Source organism: Brassica oleracea, chromosome C6 (genome assembly GCF_000695525.1).
Source record: "Brassica oleracea var. oleracea cultivar TO1000 chromosome C6, BOL, whole genome shotgun sequence".
Classification (NCBI taxonomy): Eukaryota; Viridiplantae; Streptophyta; class Magnoliopsida; order Brassicales; family Brassicaceae; genus Brassica; species Brassica oleracea.
The window spans coordinates 36,556,472-36,574,903 of NC_027753.1; the positions used below are offsets into that span (position 1 = coordinate 36,556,472).

The 18,432-nt window shown below is 39.4% G+C and overlaps 4 protein-coding genes across 7 annotated transcripts; 1 reads left to right on the plus strand and 3 right to left on the minus strand.

Annotated features, from left to right (window-relative positions):
* Window positions 1–789: 789 nt before the first annotated feature.
* LOC106296630 lies at window positions 790–1,789 on the minus strand. Its single transcript, XM_013732812.1, has one exon. It carries the CDS (start codon window positions 1,693–1,695, stop codon window positions 1,018–1,020), a length of 678 nt encoding a protein of 225 aa, XP_013588266.1. The 5' UTR covers window positions 1,696–1,789; the 3' UTR covers window positions 790–1,017.
* A 1,122-nt stretch (window positions 1,790–2,911) lies between these two features.
* Window positions 2,912–5,415, plus strand: LOC106297114 (abietadienol/abietadienal oxidase). The gene is given in 8 exon segments (XM_013733395.1): window positions 2,912–3,372; window positions 3,559–3,883; window positions 3,965–4,125; window positions 4,127–4,424; window positions 4,501–4,572; window positions 4,664–4,742; window positions 4,823–4,944; window positions 5,018–5,415. Coding segments are annotated over 8 exon segments (1,530 nt in total). The 5' UTR covers window positions 2,912–3,139; the 3' UTR covers window positions 5,258–5,415.
* On the minus strand, window positions 4,870–12,294 carry LOC106297115. Of its 4 annotated transcripts, none has more exons than XR_001261413.1 (6): window positions 12,000–12,294; window positions 6,394–6,433; window positions 6,237–6,323; window positions 5,749–5,960; window positions 5,048–5,315; window positions 4,870–4,955 (listed from the first exon to the last, which is right to left on the minus strand). XR_001261413.1 is itself a non-coding variant. In XM_013733396.1 (2 exons), coding segments are annotated over exons 1-2 (276 nt in total). In that variant the 5' UTR covers window positions 6,052–6,139; the 3' UTR covers window positions 5,519–5,686. The 4 variants fall into 4 exon arrangements, 1 of the variants encoding a protein (XP_013588850.1); XR_001261411.1 differs by having other exon boundaries at window positions 4,872–4,959; XR_001261412.1 differs by having other exon boundaries at window positions 4,872–4,959; window positions 6,205–6,323.
* A 1,062-nt stretch (window positions 12,295–13,356) lies between these two features.
* On the minus strand, window positions 13,357–17,844 carry LOC106301099 (homeobox-leucine zipper protein HDG11-like). Its single transcript, XM_013737419.1, has 10 exons — window positions 16,882–17,844; window positions 16,691–16,808; window positions 16,425–16,613; window positions 15,920–16,357; window positions 15,735–15,836; window positions 15,181–15,384; window positions 14,919–15,099; window positions 14,396–14,655; window positions 14,222–14,311; window positions 13,357–14,138 (listed from the first exon to the last, which is right to left on the minus strand). Exons 1-10 carry the CDS (start codon window positions 17,031–17,033, stop codon window positions 13,725–13,727), a joined length of 2,148 nt encoding a protein of 715 aa, XP_013592873.1. The 5' UTR covers window positions 17,034–17,844; the 3' UTR covers window positions 13,357–13,724.
* Window positions 17,845–18,432: the final 588 nt, after the last annotated feature.

An 18,432-nucleotide genomic window follows, 5' to 3' on the forward strand; every position in this document is an offset into this window, starting at 1 on the left:
CGCTGCACTATTTGCACAGTAAATTTTCTTCTATATATACGAACGTTTGCGTTCGTTTATAATGCACACCTAAAAAACACTTCTCTTCTATTCTTTCTCTGTATCAGTGTTATTTCTTTCTACGGGTATAAAATTTTGCCCTTATTTAAATTCCTGCGATACAAATAAATTCCAGTTCTTTTTATAACATTTAACAATTTGTAATATCCTAATATCAAAATGTTTAGTGATGTGTCGTCATCATCATACAGTGTAATATGTAAAACAAACAAACCACGATGGCTAACGGGAAGCAGAGCAGGCTCTGGAAAGAAGTTGAGGAAGTTTGTACTTCCCGCCATCAATAGATTATGTATTTTAGTAGCTTTATTTGAACGTAAGATATTCAGTAGTAGGTTATGAGTTCGATTTTCTACAGTAATATTTTTTTTTAAGTAGGAGGAGTTTGGGTTTAAAGTTCTCATCTTTCCTATGGACCCGGAACCAGCCTTTGCTTATACCATTTATGGTGTAAAGCACTTCTCATACAAAAATATACTTTACCCAATTCATCCCAAATGTTCATAGAAATATACTTAACCCAAATAATCAAGCAACTTCTATTTTATGCAGAGATATTAACATACATACAATATAACCAGATGTTTTATTATAAAAACCGCTGGTTACATTACAAACTTGGTATTGTCATCACATTCTTAACATACATACAATAACCACATATGTTTTATTTTCATATAAACCGTTAGTTACATCATAAACATGTTATTGCCACAAGCCTTCTTAACATTCATACAATATCCATATGTTTAATTCCATTATAAACCATTGGTTACATCACAAACTTGGTATTTTAACAAGCATTCTTAACATACATACAATAACCGTGTATATGTTTTATTTCATATAAACCGTTGGGTTTTTTTTTTGAAACACTAAAGCCGTTGGATACATCCCAAACTTGGTATTGTCACAAGCATTCTCCAACCATAATACAAGATGGGATTATTTGACATTTTAGAACAAAGAGAACATCCTCCAACGAGGCTTGAGATGACAGTTGGAGTTTGAATCATCATAAGCCCTTTGAAACTTAACAGCAAAAGATTGATCATTGCTAAGAACCAAACGTCGAACTCCAAGATCATCAATCTCCAAAGCCACGTTGATACACGTAACAGAAGAGATAATCGGACAATACATAAGCTTGTAAGCATCTCCATCTTCTTGAATCTGAAACAAGCTATTCCCTTTACCTTTCTCACCACCAATGCTTACAAAGCTCTTCCTGAGTTGCACAGAATGGTCGATTCTCCACACTTTTGTTTCAGGGCATAACCAAACCGTGGGATCAAACTCGAGGCTGATACTAGTTGAGAGGTGGACAAGCTTGGTTTTGGTGTTGAGTGGAGAGAAAGTTACAGGAAGTCCTGAGACGAAAGGAGACGATGACTGTACGATGTCGAGATTCAGACACGAGTCTTGTGTGTTTGCATCTCGGCTTGAAGGGATAAGACCCCCTCCCCTTCCGGTTCCGATCTTAGCCGGTATGATGTAGTATTGGACATGGGACTGAACTGGATGTCCTGATATGTCTAGGACTGCTTTGCTTGGTAGAGCATTGGCGGCAGAAGCTGCGGCCAAGACGGCTGAGAGAACGGTGAGAGTGATGAAAGAGAGAGTAAGCATCTTCATTAGGTTAGAGTTTGTGGTGTGTCGTGTGTAGATAGCTTATCTTTTTGTATGCATATCTTTATGTAACAAAAATGCTACTCGTTGGAAATAAAGTTGTAACCAGACAATAATTGAAGTTCATATCGGACTATAGGTCTTTTTCGATTATCAAGAAATAATATCCACTCAATCTACGCACGTTTTTTTTTTTGCCTCTCAGAATGTTATTTGTAACAACTATTTTGTCATTTTGTAAAGATTTTTCAAGGAAACAATTATTGTTAAGCTATGAGACTAACTGTTAGCATATAATATCGAACTTTCTACAGAAGGTATAGTATGTACCAATCTACCACGTGTTCATTAACCAAGGAACGCAATATAGTTTCTTGTCACTATTTCTTTATGATTTGCAATACCATGCAGGATCCCTTAAGTTATCTAGAAAATCCTAAAGTTATACATTTCTTAAAATGAAAAAAAAAAGGTAAATCAGTAGTATTAGTAAAAAAAGTAAATCCAAAGTATACAAAATTTAGGAAAATTCAACAGCTCATCGAAAACGTTGCGTCTTATAGAGAAAATTAGTTATTTTTCTTATCATCATGACTTCTAACTACATGGTTCAATCAACTTTGAAGCACTTGTGTCGACCATCCGTTTGATTGGTTATCAGAAACGTCGCTCGCACCCATATAGTCTCTCAATGTGCTTCCAATCAAAGCTAAACAATAATTAGCATTGGTGTGAACTGTGAAGTGTAAACAGTGAAGCGTGTAACAGTATGATTGAGCAACAAGTCAGGAGCCTCCGGCTGACTCGGAGGCTTTAGTTCCAACGCTTCTTACACACGATTGTATTAGCTGGCTCCTGCTGGCTACTAATGTGAATGCCAGTTGCATTAGAATAATCATATCTTATATTTTCATACGCATCCTACCATATTTTCTGTAATTTTTCTTACAAAATTACTAAAAGACGAAAGAAAAAAGCACGCAAAACTATACAAATCTTTTTCTTAATAATTTTTGACTATGCAAATGTTTCAATTAAAAACTCCAAACAGACCACGTTTGCGTCTAAAACGCGTGGTTCCTGTTGTGGCTCACGATATCAAAAAACATTATTATTAGCCATTAGGCGGGGTCGGAACCACACCTTTTTGACTCAGTTTTTTTTTTTTAGTGGCTCCATAAAGTTTGACCTTACCTAATGATTCCTTCACCGTCACGTCAACCTAAAAAAGGCTACTTGGGGTCAAAGCAACCTCGCAACACTACAACGACGACTCTCTTACATCCTTTTATAATGCTTAACATTATCACCTTCCTTTTCATTTTTATAATCTCCTCAGTTTCTGCTTACTCGTTCTGTAGTCTTAGCTGTAAACTCTTTATATAAAAACTAACTCTCCACGAACTCTCCACACACATCGAGACAGAACACAACAGAGGAACTGATTTTAATGGCTGAACATACAAGAAAATCCTATTGGTTTCTCTCTGTTTCTGGATTAACCACGTTTCTCGCCTGCATCATCATCTTCCTTCTCGTGGGGATAACAAGACGAAAGAGAAGAGAGCCTCACAGGCTGCCTCCAGGAAGCAGAGGATGGCCTTTGATCGGAGACACCATAGCTTGGCTCAATGCCGTTTCCGGCTCTCATCCTTCCAGCTTCGTCGAGAAACAAGTCAAAAGGTTCTAAATTTATCTCCGTATATCATCAAAACCATCTTCTACGCAAGAAAAATCAAAACTTGCATGAATAATAAACTCTGTTTTGCAATGCTCTGTTTCCAAATGCTCTGTTTTGAAATACTCTGTTTTGAAATACTCTGTTTTGAAATGCTCTGTTTTGTAATGCTCTGTTTTGGGGTTTAACAGGTATGGGCGGATATTTTCATGTAGCTTGTTTGGGAAATGGGCCGTGGTATCAGCAGACCCGGCGTTTAACAGGTTCATAATGCAGAACGAAGGCAAGCTGTTTCAGTCTAGTTATCCGAAGTCTTTCAGGGATTTGGTGGGAAAAGATGGAATCATAACTGTCCATGGAGAACAACAGAGACGCCTTCACTCAATCGCATCGAGCATGATGCGTCAAGACCAGCTCAAGACTCATTTCCTTGAGGATATCCCCGCGGTTATGCTTCAGACGTTGAGTAACTTCAAGGACGGTGAAGTTGTCCTTCTCCAAGATGTCTGCAGAAAGGCAAGTGATTGAAGTAGAACAAGAAGAAGAAAGCCTTGGAGGTTTCTTGATTTATGATCGTTGTTTGGTTCTGTTCTTCAGGTTGCGATTCATCTTATGGTTAACCAACTTATTGGAGTGTCGAGCGAATCAGAAGTAGATGAAATGTCTCAGCTTTTCTCTGATTTTGTTGATGGATGTCTCTCTGTTCCTATCAACTTGCCTGGCTTCACTTACTACAAAGCCATGAAGGTAATGATCAGATAAAACAAAACCAATGGTTGGTCTTTTCCTGAGAGTGTTCTTGTTTCATGTTCAGGCAAGAAAGGAGATCATAAGGAAGATAAACAAGACGGTAGAGAAGCTGGTGCATAGCAAAGAGGCAGATACTGCTGGGAACGGTGTACTTGGAAGGTTGCTAGAAGAAGAAAGCTTACCAAATGAATCAATGGCAGATTTCATCATCAATCTTATGTTTGCTGGAAATGAAACTACAGCGAAAACAATGCTGTTTGCGGTTTACTTCCTCACTCACTGTCCTAAGGCAATGACCCAAATCCTGGTAATATCTCGGTTTGGTGATAACAGATTACTTCCTCTTGGTTCTCTGTGTTTGTTTACCTTATGTAAATGAGCAGGAGGAACACGAGAAACTTGCGGGAGAAACACTAACATGGCAAGATTACAAGACAATGGACTTCACTCAATGTGTAAGTCAAATCAAGAAGCTCAGAAGAGTTTCCTGCTTGTCATCTTAGATGCTAAATAACTCAACTGGAAAATTTCTTGGTTTCTCAACAGGTAATAGATGAAACACTCAGGCTTGGTGGGATTGCAATATGGCTAATGAGAGAGGCTAAAGAAGATGTCTCATATCAAGGTATGTGATAGCGTCTTTGTTTTTATGGTACATGCAGCAGAAACCTGGTCTAAAACTCAACTCTTTCTGGCTCTGAGCAGATTACGTGATCCCCAAGGGATGCTTCGTGGTTCCTTTTCTATCAGCAGTGCACTTAGACGAGAGCTATTACAAGGAAAGTCTTTCCTTCAATCCATGGCGGTGGCTTGACCCTGAAACTCAGGTTCTCTTAAACTGTCTTTTGACATTGAAAGTATCAGTCTGGAAGCTAATAATATCCATTGCTGTGAATGCAGCAAAAGAGGAACTGGAGAACGAGTCCTTACTATAGCCCATTTGGTGGAGGAACTCGGTTTTGTCCAGGAGCAGAGCTGGCTCGCCTTCAGATAGCTCTCTTTCTGCATTTCTTCATCACTACATACAGGTGGACACAACTTGAGGAAGATCGTATCTCCTTCTTCCCTTCTGCTCGTCTAGTGAATGGATTCAAGATCCAGTTGAACAGACGGGAGAAAGATCCTCCTCAATGTCAATAACCAACCCAACAATCTTCACTTTTGTAGATCTATCTCTTTGTAATGATATGTATATTCACTGTTAAAACGCAAGTGATTTTTGTTGTCATTATTGTAACTCCAGATTTGCATAATAGTGTTTTAACTCCAAAGTCACTCCAATCCAACTTACTACTCTGTACACTAAAGACTCCACACTAAACACATAGAACAATGGACTTTCTATTCACATATTTCTTCATGGACGTAACATTGAAACCGTATGGTTTTGTAAATCATATTCATTCTATTCTCTGTTTCAAGCTCCAAGAAACCAGTTTGGTTTCAACAATTACAACAGGTGCAAGCTGTTTTGAATCCTAAAGCTACAAAACCTTGTCAGTTTTCTGACATAACAACAAAACAAAAGGCGAGAAGACTAAAAGGGAGATAGAACCTTCATAACTCCTATCAGTCTTCGTCATCTGAACTATCATACGCTAAACCCAACAAGCCTTTCGAAGAAGCATTACCTTGCCCCTTGCTTTCAGTTCCTTTGCCGTCATTTGGGTCAGCTCCAGGTTGCTCCTTGGGTCTGTCCTGTTTCTTCAACACTGTGTTAACCTTAGCATCTGTTGAGCCTCTGTCGCTTCTAATGGGAGGTGATAAGCTGGGAGTTGACGGTGTTGAGATTTTGGGACGTTTTGGTTTAACCTCTACGACCTTTTTCAGTAAATCTTGCTGCCTGCCATCGTAATAACAAAAACATTGGTAACATATTCAAACCCCAGTTCATGGTTCGAGCAATTTTTAAGAGCTAGAAAAGAAAGAGACATTGCTATCTGATACGACTCTTTGGTTTAGGCTCAACACGAAGTGGCAAGGGAATGGCTGCTGGAGACGAATCTGCTTGGGTTGCAGCTTTGTGATTTATGGTCAAGAAAGATCAAAAGAAAAAGGTTTTGAAAGGCATAGACAGTAAAACAAACAAGAAAGGATATTTTGAAGGCAGCAAAAGCACGTTTCTCAGTTCGTCTAAGAAGGCGTTCTGCATCATCCTCTGCTTCCATCTGCTCTTTTAGATAAAGTAAGCCGTCGCTGTCCAAAGCTACAGACAAAAACAAAACAAAACTTAATGATAATGAAACAATCTCAAAAAAGAGATGAGAAACTAGTACCGCCACGTCCATGAAGATAGCCTCCACGCTCACCAGCAACCTCTTGAAGCATATGACTTGGTCGTTGAGTAGTTCCGAGACTTGAGGGATAAGTTTGTTTTCGTTTTTAGTTGTTTCTTGCTGAATAAGTCATCCTAATTATTAGGATCAGAGTAGTTAGGCGCTGAGACTTGTACGCTAGTTTGTTATCTTCAGTTTCTATTTAAGCTTATGTAATTCTTCATTTATCAAATAAGAAAACTATTCAGCTCATCTTCTTCTCTTAGTTTCATGTTCTAAATACAACAAGTGGTATCAGAGCTCTTATCTTAATTGAGTAAACGAGCTGCTGTGAGAAACAAAAGAGAGATCAAAATGAGTGAGAAAGATAGGTCACTGAGCATTCCTAAGTTTGATGGTGATTATGAGCATTGGGCTATGCTCATGGAGAATTTGTTGAGGTCCAAGGAATGGTGGGAACTCATCGAGACAGGAGTGACTCAAACGGAGAGAAACGCGATCCTGACGGAGGCACAACAGACAGAGATCGCAGAACAGAAGCTGAAGGACTTGAAGGTGAAGAACTATCTCTTTTCATCTATCGACAAATCCATCTTGAAGACGATCGCAAAGAAGGATACTTCCAAGGATATCTGGGAGTCCATGAAGGTGAAGTATCAAGGGAACAAGAGAGTTCAAAGCGCTCAACCCCAGAGGCTACGAAGGAACTTTGAGGTGCTAGAGATGAAAGAAGGAGATACCATCACAGACTACTTCGCTAGAGTGATGATGGTGGCCAACGATATGAGGAATCTTGGAGAAGAGATGCCGGAGGAGAGTACAACTCAAGGGCCTTCCAAGACTTCTGTGTTGACAACGGTATCAAAAGACAACTCACTGCGGCTTATACACCTCAGCAAAATGGCATCGCAGAGAGGAAGAACAGAAGCATTATGAACATGGTGAGGTGTATGCTATTTGGAATGAAAGTTCCACTGAGGTTCTGGCCTGAGGCGACGCAGTATGCAGTCCACATTCTGAACCGAAGTCCAACGGCAATACTGGGAGAAGTCACTCCGTCAGAAGCATGGAGCAAGCACAAACCGTCAGTGGAACATCTCCGAGTGTTTGGATGTCTAGCCTACGCCATGATCCCATATGAGAAGAGAACCAAGCTAGAAGAAAAGAGCGTTAAGTGCGTAATGTTTGGGGTAAGTAAGGAGTCAAAGGCGTACCGTCTCTATGATCCCACTACAAAGAAGATCATCATCAGTAAAGACGTAAGGTTCGATGAAGAAAAGATGTGGAATTGGGAAGAGAAACCTGATGATGATGAAGTCTTGAAAGATATCGCTGAGATAGAAGAAGAGACAGAAGCTGTGGGTACTGAGGCTGTGGGCAGAGAAGAACCACTAGAGACTCGCGGTGAAGAAGAAGAAGTTGCAGAAGCCGATCAAACTGGTGAACAAGTAGTTACGAACGAAGAAACAAGAGCAGTTGGATCAAACAGAGCTGGTAGAAACATACAAAGACCAACTTGGATGAAAGATTACGTCTGTGAAGGACTGAGTATGATCATTGAAGAAGGCGAGGCAGAGCTCATGGCTCTGTTCATTGGAGAAGATGATCCAGAGAAGTTTGAGGAGGCTATAAAAGAAGAGAAATGGAGGAAGGCAATGGAGGCAGAGATAAAGTCTATCAACGATAACAACACTTGGGAGTTGGTAGACTTGCCAGACGGTGCTAAGGTGATTGGGGTGAAATGGATTTTTAAAACCAAGTTCAACGAGAAAGGAGACATAGACAAGTTCAAGGCAAGACTTGTAGCAAAGGGCTTTCATCAAACCCATGGCATTGATTTTCATGAGGTCTTCGCACCTGTGGCAAGATGGGACACAATAAGGTTGATTCTTGGTTTGGCGGCTCAACAAGGGTGGGTAGTTCAACAGCTTGACGTAAAGAGTGCATTTCTTAACGGAGACCTAAATGAAGACGTGTACGTTGAGCAACCTAAGGGCTTCGAGTGCAGAGAAGAAGAAGGGAAGGTGTACAAGTTAAACAAAGCCTTGTATGGTCTAAGACAAGCTCCAAGAGCATGGTATAGCAGGATTGAAGGTTACTTTGTCAAAGAAGGCTTCCAGAAATGCTACTGCGAGCATACCCTGTTTGTGAAGACTGAGAAGGAAGGTATTCTTATCATCAGTCTTTATGTTGATGATTTGATATATACAAGTAACTCGGGTGAGCTTCTCAAAAGGTTTAAAGCCTCCATGGAAAACGAATTTGCCATGACTGATCTTGGACAGATGAAATACTTTCTCGGAGTGGAAGTTATTCAAGATGATCATGGCATTTTCATTAGTCAAAAGAAGTATGCAGAGGACATACTGAAGAAGTTCGGTATGGAGGAGTGCAATGCGGTGAGAAACCCAATGGTTCCTGGTAACAAACTAACCAAAGATGGAGATAGAACCAGCATCGATCCTACTTCGTTCAAGCAACTGGTGGGAAGTCTCAGATACTTAACTGCTACAAGGCCAGATCTCATCTACTCCGTCAACCTAGTGAGCAGGTATATGGAGAAACCTGGAGAATCACACCTGTCTGCAGCAAAAAGGATCTTGAGGTATGTCCAAGGAACTCGAGAGTATGGTATTCAGTACAAAAGAGGTGGGAATGCGAGTCTAGTTGGCTATGTGGATAGTGACTATGCGGGTGATGAGGACGATAGAAAAAGTACTTCAGGGTATACTTTCAAATCGAGCAAACATACCAAAACGCAGTGAGTGGAGATCAAAGAAGAACCTGGAGCTGGTACACAGTGACATCTGTGGTCCTATCTCACCAATCTCAGAGAGTGGGAAGAGGTACATCATAAACTTCATTGACGACTTTAGTAGAAAATGTTGGACATATTTTCTCAATGAGAAATCAGAGGCGTTAAGAGTGTTTAAGGACTTTAAGGTGGCGGCAGAAAGAGAAACAGGAGAGTGGTTAATCTGTCTGAGAACCGATAGGGGTGGAGAGTACAACTCAAGGGCCTTCCAAGACTTCTGTGTTGACAACGGTATCAAAAGACAACTCACTGCGGCTTATACACCTCAGCAAAATGGCATCGCAGAGAGGAAGAACAGAAGCATTATGAACATGGTGAGGTGTATGCTATTTGGAATGAAAGTTCCACTGAGGTTCTGGCCTGAGGCGACGCAGTATGCAGTCCACATTCTGAACCGAAGTCCAACGGCAATACTGGGAGAAGTCACTCCGTCAGAAGCATGGAGCAAGCACAAACCGTCAGTGGAACATCTCCGAGTGTTTGGATGTCTAGCCTACGCCATGATCCCATATGAGAAGAGAACCAAGCTAGAAGAGAAGAGTGTTAAGTGCGTAATGTTTGGGGTAAGTAAGGAGTCAAAGGCGTACCGTCTCTATGATCCCACTACAAAGAAGATCATCATCAGTAAAGACGTAAGGTTCGATGAAGAAAAGATGTGGAATTGGGAAGAGAAACCTGATGATGATGAAGTCTTGAAAGATATCGCTGAGATAGAAGAAGAGACAGAAGCTGTGGGTACTGAGGCTGTGGGCAGAGAAGAACCACTAGAGACTCGCGGTGAAGAAGAAGAAGTTGCAGAAGCCGATCAAACTGGTGAACAAGTAGTTACGAACGAAGAAACAAGAGCAGTTGGATCAAACAGAGCTGGTAGAAACATACAAAGACCAACTTGGATGAAAGATTACGTCTGTGAAGGACTGAGTATGATCATTGAAGAAGGCGAGGCAGAGCTCATGGCTCTGTTCATTGGAGAAGATGATCCAGAGAAGTTTGAGGAAGCTATAAAAGAAGAGAAATGGAGGAAGGCAATGGAGGCAGAGATAAAGTCTATCAACGATAACAACACTTGGGAGTTGGTAGACTTGCCAGACGGTGCTAAGGTGATTGGGGTGAAATGGATTTTTAAAACCAAGTTCAACGAGAAAGGAGACATAGACAAGTTCAAGGCAAGACTTGTAGCAAAGGGCTTTCATCAAACCCATGGCATTGATTTTCATGAGGTCTTCGCACCTGTGGCAAGATGGGACACAATAAGGTTGATTCTTGGTTTGGCGGCTCAACAAGGGTGGGTAGTTCAACAGCTTGACGTAAAGAGTGCATTTCTTCACGGAGACCTAAATGAAGACGTGTACGTTGAGCAACCTAAGGGCTTCGAGTGCAGAGAAGAAGAAGGGAAGGTGTACAAGTTAAACAAAGCCTTGTATGGTCTAAGACAAGCTCCAAGAGCATGGTATAGCAGGATTGAAGGTTACTTTGTCAAAGAAGGCTTCCAGAAATGCTACTGCGAGCATACCCTGTTTGTGAAGACTGAGAAGGAAGGTATTCTTATCATCAGTCTTTATGTTGATGATTTGATATATACAAGTAACTCGGGTGAGCTTCTCAAAAGGTTTAAAGCCTCCATGGAAAACGAATTTGCCATGACTGATCTTGGACAGATGAAATACTTTCTCGGAGTGGAAGTTATTCAAGATGATCATGGCATTTTCATTAGTCAAAAGAAGTATGCAGAGGACATACTGAAGAAGTTCGGTATGGAGGAGTGCAATGCGGTGAGAAACCCAATGGTTCCTGGTAACAAACTAACCAAAGATGGAGATAGAACCAGCATCGATCCTACTTCGTTCAAGCAACTGGTGGGAAGTCTCAGATACTTAACTGCTACAAGGCCAGATCTCATCTACTCCGTCAACCTAGTGAGCAGGTATATGGAGAAACCTGGAGAATCACACCTGTCTGCAGCAAAAAGGATCTTGAGGTATGTCCAAGGAACTCGAGAGTATGGTATTCAGTACAAAAGAGGTGGGAATGCGAGTCTAGTTGGCTATGTGGATAGTGACTATGCGGGTGATGAGGACGATAGAAAAAGTACTTCAGGGTATACTTTCATGTGGAGTGGTGGAGCTGTCTCGTGGGCATCAAAGAAGCAGCCCATTGTCACACTCTCCACTACTGAAGCAGAGTATGTATCTGCAGCTTATGGGGCGTGTCAAGCTGTTTGGTTGAAGAATGTACTCAGTGAAATTGGATTAGATCAAGAAGAAGGTATAACTATGTTCTGTGACAACAGCTCTGCAATCAAGCTTTCAAGGAATCCAGTGCTACATGGGAAAAGCAAGCATATCAGCGTAAGGTATCATTTCTTGCGTGAACTTGTCAGTGAAGGTGTGATCAATTTGGACTATTGTTCCACGCAAGAACAGATATCAGATATCATGACAAAGCCGGTGAAGTTGGACGTGTTCGAGAAGTTAAGGAAGATGTTAGGTGTTGGTCCAAAGGAAGAAGTAAACTGAAACAGAGTGTTTGCAGTTTAAGGGAGGGATTGAAGCATATGACTTGGTCGTTGAGTAGTTCCGAGACTTGAGGGATAAGTTTGTTTTCGTTTTTAGTTGTTTCTTGCTGAATAAGTCATCCTAATTATTAGGATCAGAGTAGTTAGGCGCTGAGACTTGTACGCTAGTTTGTTATCTTCAGTTTCTATTTAAGCTTATGTAATTCTTCATTTACAGAAAAAGAAAAACTATTCAGCTCATCTTCTTCTCTTAGTTTCATGTTCTAAATACAACACCTCTTGCATCTAAATGCAAATAACCAGAAAAATGTAGGCGGGGGCATTTTATCCCCGCCGGGGCATTTTATCCCAAATATAGAAGAATCACTTAAAACATACATCAATTCTAAAGAAAGAGATTAACTTTCCTATCTAGATTCCACAACAATCAATACAGCACACATTTGAATGAACAGTACACATACAAAAGAATACACTAAGATAAGCTCTCTCGCATTACAATTTGTGCAGAAGAGATTTCTCAGGAGAGGTTCGAAAGGAGGATGACGAAATCGAACGAGGATGAAACAGATTGTTCGATCAAAATTTGATTTTTGGCTGTCTGACTTCCTCCATTACGTTTTATTGTTAGCCCATATTCAGGCCCATTATATTTCTTAGCCCAATACTCACTTCTATTATTTTTATAGGGAAAATGATAATTATCAGGAAATGAATACTGGAAAGTGTTCTTTTCAGTATTTGAAAACAAAACTTTTCTTTTAATATTTGATAAATATAGATTCCATGAAAATAGTCAGTGTGTTTAAAAGAACGGAGAAGAGAACTCATTAAATTTGCAAACATTATATGTACAAGTAAGAGATTTATTTAATGTCACCTTCACTTTTATTTATGTATCATCTACTCAATTTTAAATTCATACTACGTATATGGAGTTTTTTAATAAAGTTATGACGTGGTGAAGCTGATACCTTAACCAGCTAATTCGAGTAATAATAATTTTCAATAATTCACAATAGATAGAGAATAATTATCTGATTAATTTTTGTCTGAAAATTATTATTGTGGAAAAAAAATAAGAATCCTAAGAAACGTCAAGTATCCTCCTTTATTGGCATGGACCCTTATTTACGATAGAAAATACATTTACTACATATTTATACATCAAACCCTACAAGGAAAATTTGTTCACAATTAAATACAAAACTGAACCAACAATCTAAAACAATCATTTGAAAATAATTAAAAAAAAAATAGTTTTATAAACCATAATAAGGAGAAACAAATCCATAATAAACAGAAAAACAAAACCGCACGTTCGAAGTTTTTTTTGGTCCAACCGTCCAAAAGACGTGACATGAATCTTCACCATAAGTTCGATCATCATAAACTAGTCCATTATTAGAGGAGTGATGGGTTTTGGTCTGTACGAAAACAGTTTCCATTAAAAGTGAACCAACCAAAAGTCATTAACTTTGTCAGATTTCTGTTCATCACCTAACCTCACTTTCTTTTTCTATCAACACCCATAACCACGTTTAGATCAACCAACACACTTTGATCAAATAGGGAAGATTAACAGACCATTTAATGGAGAGGATGAACAAAGTTTAAAGCTTTTACTGTAAAGAAAACAAAATAACTTTGCAATAGAAGTCAATGCCCGAACCATACAAAGAAAGTCACAGTTGCATGGTGCGTTCTTGACTTCCAGTTTCTAACCAAAACGATAAATAAATAAAAACACCTAAAATCCATTAAAAGAATTTAAAAAAAAACAATGATAAAGAGAGAAGGATCCAGCTGGTTGTTTAATGAGGTTTGTCCAAGAACAGCACCAACATAAGCAGAGCAGAACAATCGGAGTTAATGTTCTTTCTTCTCTCTCTCTCTGGCATTGAAGACAAAGAAGAAAGACTTTAATTATCTCCTCTGTTCCATCATTGAAGAGAAAGAGACACACCCAGAAGAAAGCACAAAGAGCCTTTAATGATACTATCAAGCTGTAGTTGAACCACTAGGACAGTTGTTCAAACCGGTTTTAATTTGATGCACAGTGGTTCCAATCAGGTTATTAACCGTCTCCACCGACTCCATGTTTAGTTTTGCCGACGGTAAGTTGCTAACCATTATCTGAAACCCAACTGTTATCAACGACCCTCCTCCACCAAAACCGCTTGACGTTGAGGCTCCTCCTCCTTGCTCAGTGGTTGAGCTACTGTGGTTTCCGTCTGGTGAGATTGCGAAGCCTGAGGACAAGAGGGGAATGTAAGAAGTATCATCACCGCTCATTGCGATGTTCAATGCTGGTAAATCCACTGGACTGTACACCACTAGTGCTCCTGATGAGTCTATTGATGTTTCTTGTAGAATCAACATGTTGTTACTCTGTGACTGTGATGCATTTGATGCCTAATAACAAGGGAAATGGAACTTCCATTAGCTAAGAAACTGTGAATGGTGCGGAAGATATTGAGCAAGAAGTAGAGGCTTACACGTAGAACCGATATGCAGCAACCAGGATGTGATACGTTTGCAATGTGAGCAACTTCTTGCACTGCGTTTCTATTTGAAAGAACATCCCACTAATACACCAACAACAAAGAAACATTATCATACACATAGTGGATTACTCTTTTTACTTATGAAGTTGTGTGTTGTGTGTTTACCTGAGGACGTGTTCTTTCGTCTTTCAGGAAATTAAAGACGCTTTGAGGAGAGTTTGGGAGCCAGAAGGTGGTAGCTGCGCATAAGATAGTGCCGTTTGGTTCAGGGCTCTTATGTGCAGTCACACGGACACCAACTTCGTTTAGTTCAGCAACAACTGCTGAGTGAGTGTTGTTAGATCTGCTGACACTTATACAGTAGTTGCTAACCATTCTATGAGCAAGTCTCATCATGCTTCTCTTCCCTTCCGGCGATGGAATCACTGCAAAATGTTGCTCAAAAAGGTTTAATTGGGCTTTCAAAAACTAAATTAGCAATGTGTAGTTCTTAAAATCGGTCTAGGCCTTCAAAAAATCGGCATTAAACGAAATTATTTTATTAGACGATTTTTTTAACAAAATCTGTCTAGCCCTTTAAAAAAATCGGTCTGCGCGCCCTCCTAAGTAATAATTCTCTATAAAGCGTCTAATTACCACCTATTGATTTTTCGAACATTCAAACTATATTGATTCAACATTCAGTTACCTCCACCGAGATCACGGGATGAAGTTGCTGGTGCCAACAGAGAAGCAAATCTTTCACACATTCTCTGTAAAGTGGTAACCCATCTTTCAGCTCCAAAAGCAATCCCTTTGTGAATCACTTCTCTGTAGAGCTCATGAGTCTGTTCTTTTTCTTCAGTTTCAACATGTTCAACCCAAGTAACCTGTTAACAAAAACCATCAATAAAGATAGAGATGCTAAACATGAAACATTAGTTAGTAAGAGAGCAGAAAAAGAACCAAACCTTGGAGTATCCATTAGGCATGTCCTGAATCAAGCATCCAGAAGGAAACTTATAGGAGTGAGAAGACTGAGACACAAACTGAGGAAGATGATATGAGACATTTACAACAATCCAGCTTCCTTGTTCAATCATCTGACAGTAGCGTAGCTCACAGAACTCGCGTGTTGCTACTGATGGAGAAAGCACTGCCATTTCTTCATACATCTAACACAAACCAAGCCAAACAACGTTCTTATTACATATGAGGAAACTTAAAAATCCTAAAGAAGTAATGTGTAGTTTTGATTTAGCGATGTGTAGTTCTAAAATCAGTCTAGGCAACCCGCCTAGACGGCAAATTAGGCATAAACTAAACGATTTTATATAACAATTTAAAAAAAAAAATCGGTCTAGGCGTCTGCTTAAGTAATAATAATTCTCTACAAAGTGTCTAAATACCGCCTAGCGATTTTTTGAACATTCAAACTTCTATTGATTCAACATTCATTTAATGGGAGTACATATGAGGAAACTTAAAAATCCTAATGAAGTAAGAAGAGTGCTAACAGCTTTACCAAATGCAATGCACCCTCATGGGTACCTCCCATTCCTGAAGACACCACTGCAAGTGTTTTAGATGATGCAACTATACAAGGAAAGAGCTCTCCCCACTTGACCTGTGAATACAAAAAAAAAAACAAAATGCTGCCACCATTTGTGAGGAGGAGGATGGAGGAGGATAGAGGTTTCAGCTACTTACACCATCCATGAACATGTCGACAAGCGTCATAGCATTCATGAAAACAATACCAGAAGACCTAGACGCCTCGGTTCTAACGTTATGGTTCTTCCCTCGGTTACCTGATCTTGGAAAAAGATTCTCATAGCTTCCAAGATCAAGAATCTCTCTCCCGCCATCTCCTCTAGTCCAGAGAGGTTCGTTTGTGTTGAAAAGCCTAAGCAGCTCTTCCATCGCAGTCAAAGCAATGTCGTTCATGAGAGGCTTGTCCATGTCTGATATAGTAGCCAAGTTATTAGGCTGAGAATGCATAGAGCTTCCCGGAAGAAGATCAAAATCCAGCGAAGGACCAGTCATGGACAGATCTAATGGTGAGATGTGGAGTGGATGCAGCGTTGAGAGGTGGGAGGAGATTGGTCTTCCCATGTACTTTGATGCAACCGTTGACATTCTTTCAAGCTGTGCAATAAAAGATCAGATTTAGAGATGAATCATCAAAACCATAATGGATAAAAACAAAACAAACGTCGTCTCTAAGATGTGCATTTTCGATCCGAAGCTTGTGTTCATCAAAGTAAGGATCTTCATTAACGGGAGGACTTCCACAGTTTGGGCATATGGCATGCTTGATAGCTTCTCTGATGGCTATGTTCTCGCATCGAATCTTGTCATTTTCTGCCTTTAGTGCATTGTTATCTGCTCTCTCATGTTGCGCCTACAGAGACAGTAACAACAAATCTTATTCAGACAACATTTTAATCAGACAAAAGAGAGATATTAAGACAAGAGAACCTTGAGCTGAGTTCTTCTGTTCTGGAACCAGAACTTGATTTGTCGTGGAGCCAAACCCAATTCTCTGCTGAGTTGGTTCCTCTGCTTATCATCTGGATGAGGACACTCCTTGAAACTCCTGCGAAGAGACAACAATTATAAGTGTCTGAACAAAAAAAAACAAGAGAGACAGAGAGAGAGAAGAAAATTACGATTCAAGGCGTTGAATCTGTTGAGCGGTGTGACGATGGTAACGTTTCTTCTTCTTATCAGTTTCAGACCCGTCGTGATGTTGGCTACCACTACCACCACCACCGTCTCCTCCGCCGCTTCCACTTCCACCGACGCCGCCGACGAAACTCATCTTTTTATTACAAACGTCGAGACAAAGAAGACAACAGTACAATACTTAAAAAAACTTTTCTTTTATTTATCTCTCTCTATTTTCACCCAACCACAAAGTGTTGTTAATGGTCCATTTACGCCACTGTCGCCATTAACGCAGACCCAGTAGAGAAGATAGAACAAACAAATAAAAAGTTTCGAACTTTTCTAAACCCACCAAAGAAAAAAAGAGATTAAAAGAAGAAGAAAAAAAAGAAACGGAAGAGAATCTGGAAGAAAGATGCAGAGGCGATGATTACGGGAGGTGAAAAGAGTTTTTGATTTTTTAAGGCAATAAATAATTGAATTAAGCCGTAAAAGATGTCTCTTTTTAGACTCTACAGAGCCACCCTATAGAGATAATCTATATCTCTAAGCTTATCACATCAAGCCCGCCATTAGTGCTTTCTCTCCTAACTCTTTTCTGCACATTCATTACAGATTCCCAAACTCTCTCTTTCTCTCTCTTTAGAAATTGTGTAACTGATGGGGTTTTAATGGGGTTTTGTGGACAGATGAAGAGAGAGAAAGTCTGTTGCTCTTTACCATTACTGCTAATTACTAACTCTCACCATACTTGGGCGAGGAGAGAGAGAGAGAGAGAATGGGAGGAACCGAACCAACCTTCTCTGTCCACAACTAACTCTCTTTGATTTAACCGGAAGAGAGAGGAGATGGGTTTGTCTCCGGCGAGGGTTAATCGACGGTGGTTGGATAAAAAGGAAGAGACTTTATCCACTTTCTCCGTCGTATAATGACAAAAATCAACTTTTTATTTGGGTCTTGTGCTTCATCTCATCTTCTTCTTAAGTTCTTTTAAAGTTCCCATAATATTTTTCCCACTGGAAACAATTAAAAATTTATCATTCTTATTATTAATAATCTAGAAAGGTTTTAAAAAAAAAATCTAGAAAGGTAAAATGAGAAAATGTGTATTTAGACAATTTTGCATCTATGTAATTTACTTCCAAATATCACTTGTTTATATAGTGAACAAGGATTAAAACATTAAAAGTGTATTTATATTTAAGAAAACAAAACAGATTTTATATTATTAAAAAATGAAATTCATAAAGATTACTTACTGAATATAATGAATGTGTGAATAATGCACTAATTTATGCTTTTCTGTATAAGATAGCTATCATATTGATGTGTTACCTAATATAACCCCATCTTTATTCAGCAACATCACACGTTTTTCAAAATCTTTTCCAATTTGGTCTGTTTTTATATTAAAATCTTAAACACCAACTCTTACAGATTCTTTACATAATCATGTCTAATTATAATTAGCTAAATTTCGAAAGAGTTGCAGAAATCTCGTCCGTCCTTTTTAAACATGTTCCGTTCCATTCTGAAATATTTTCATTTTTTCT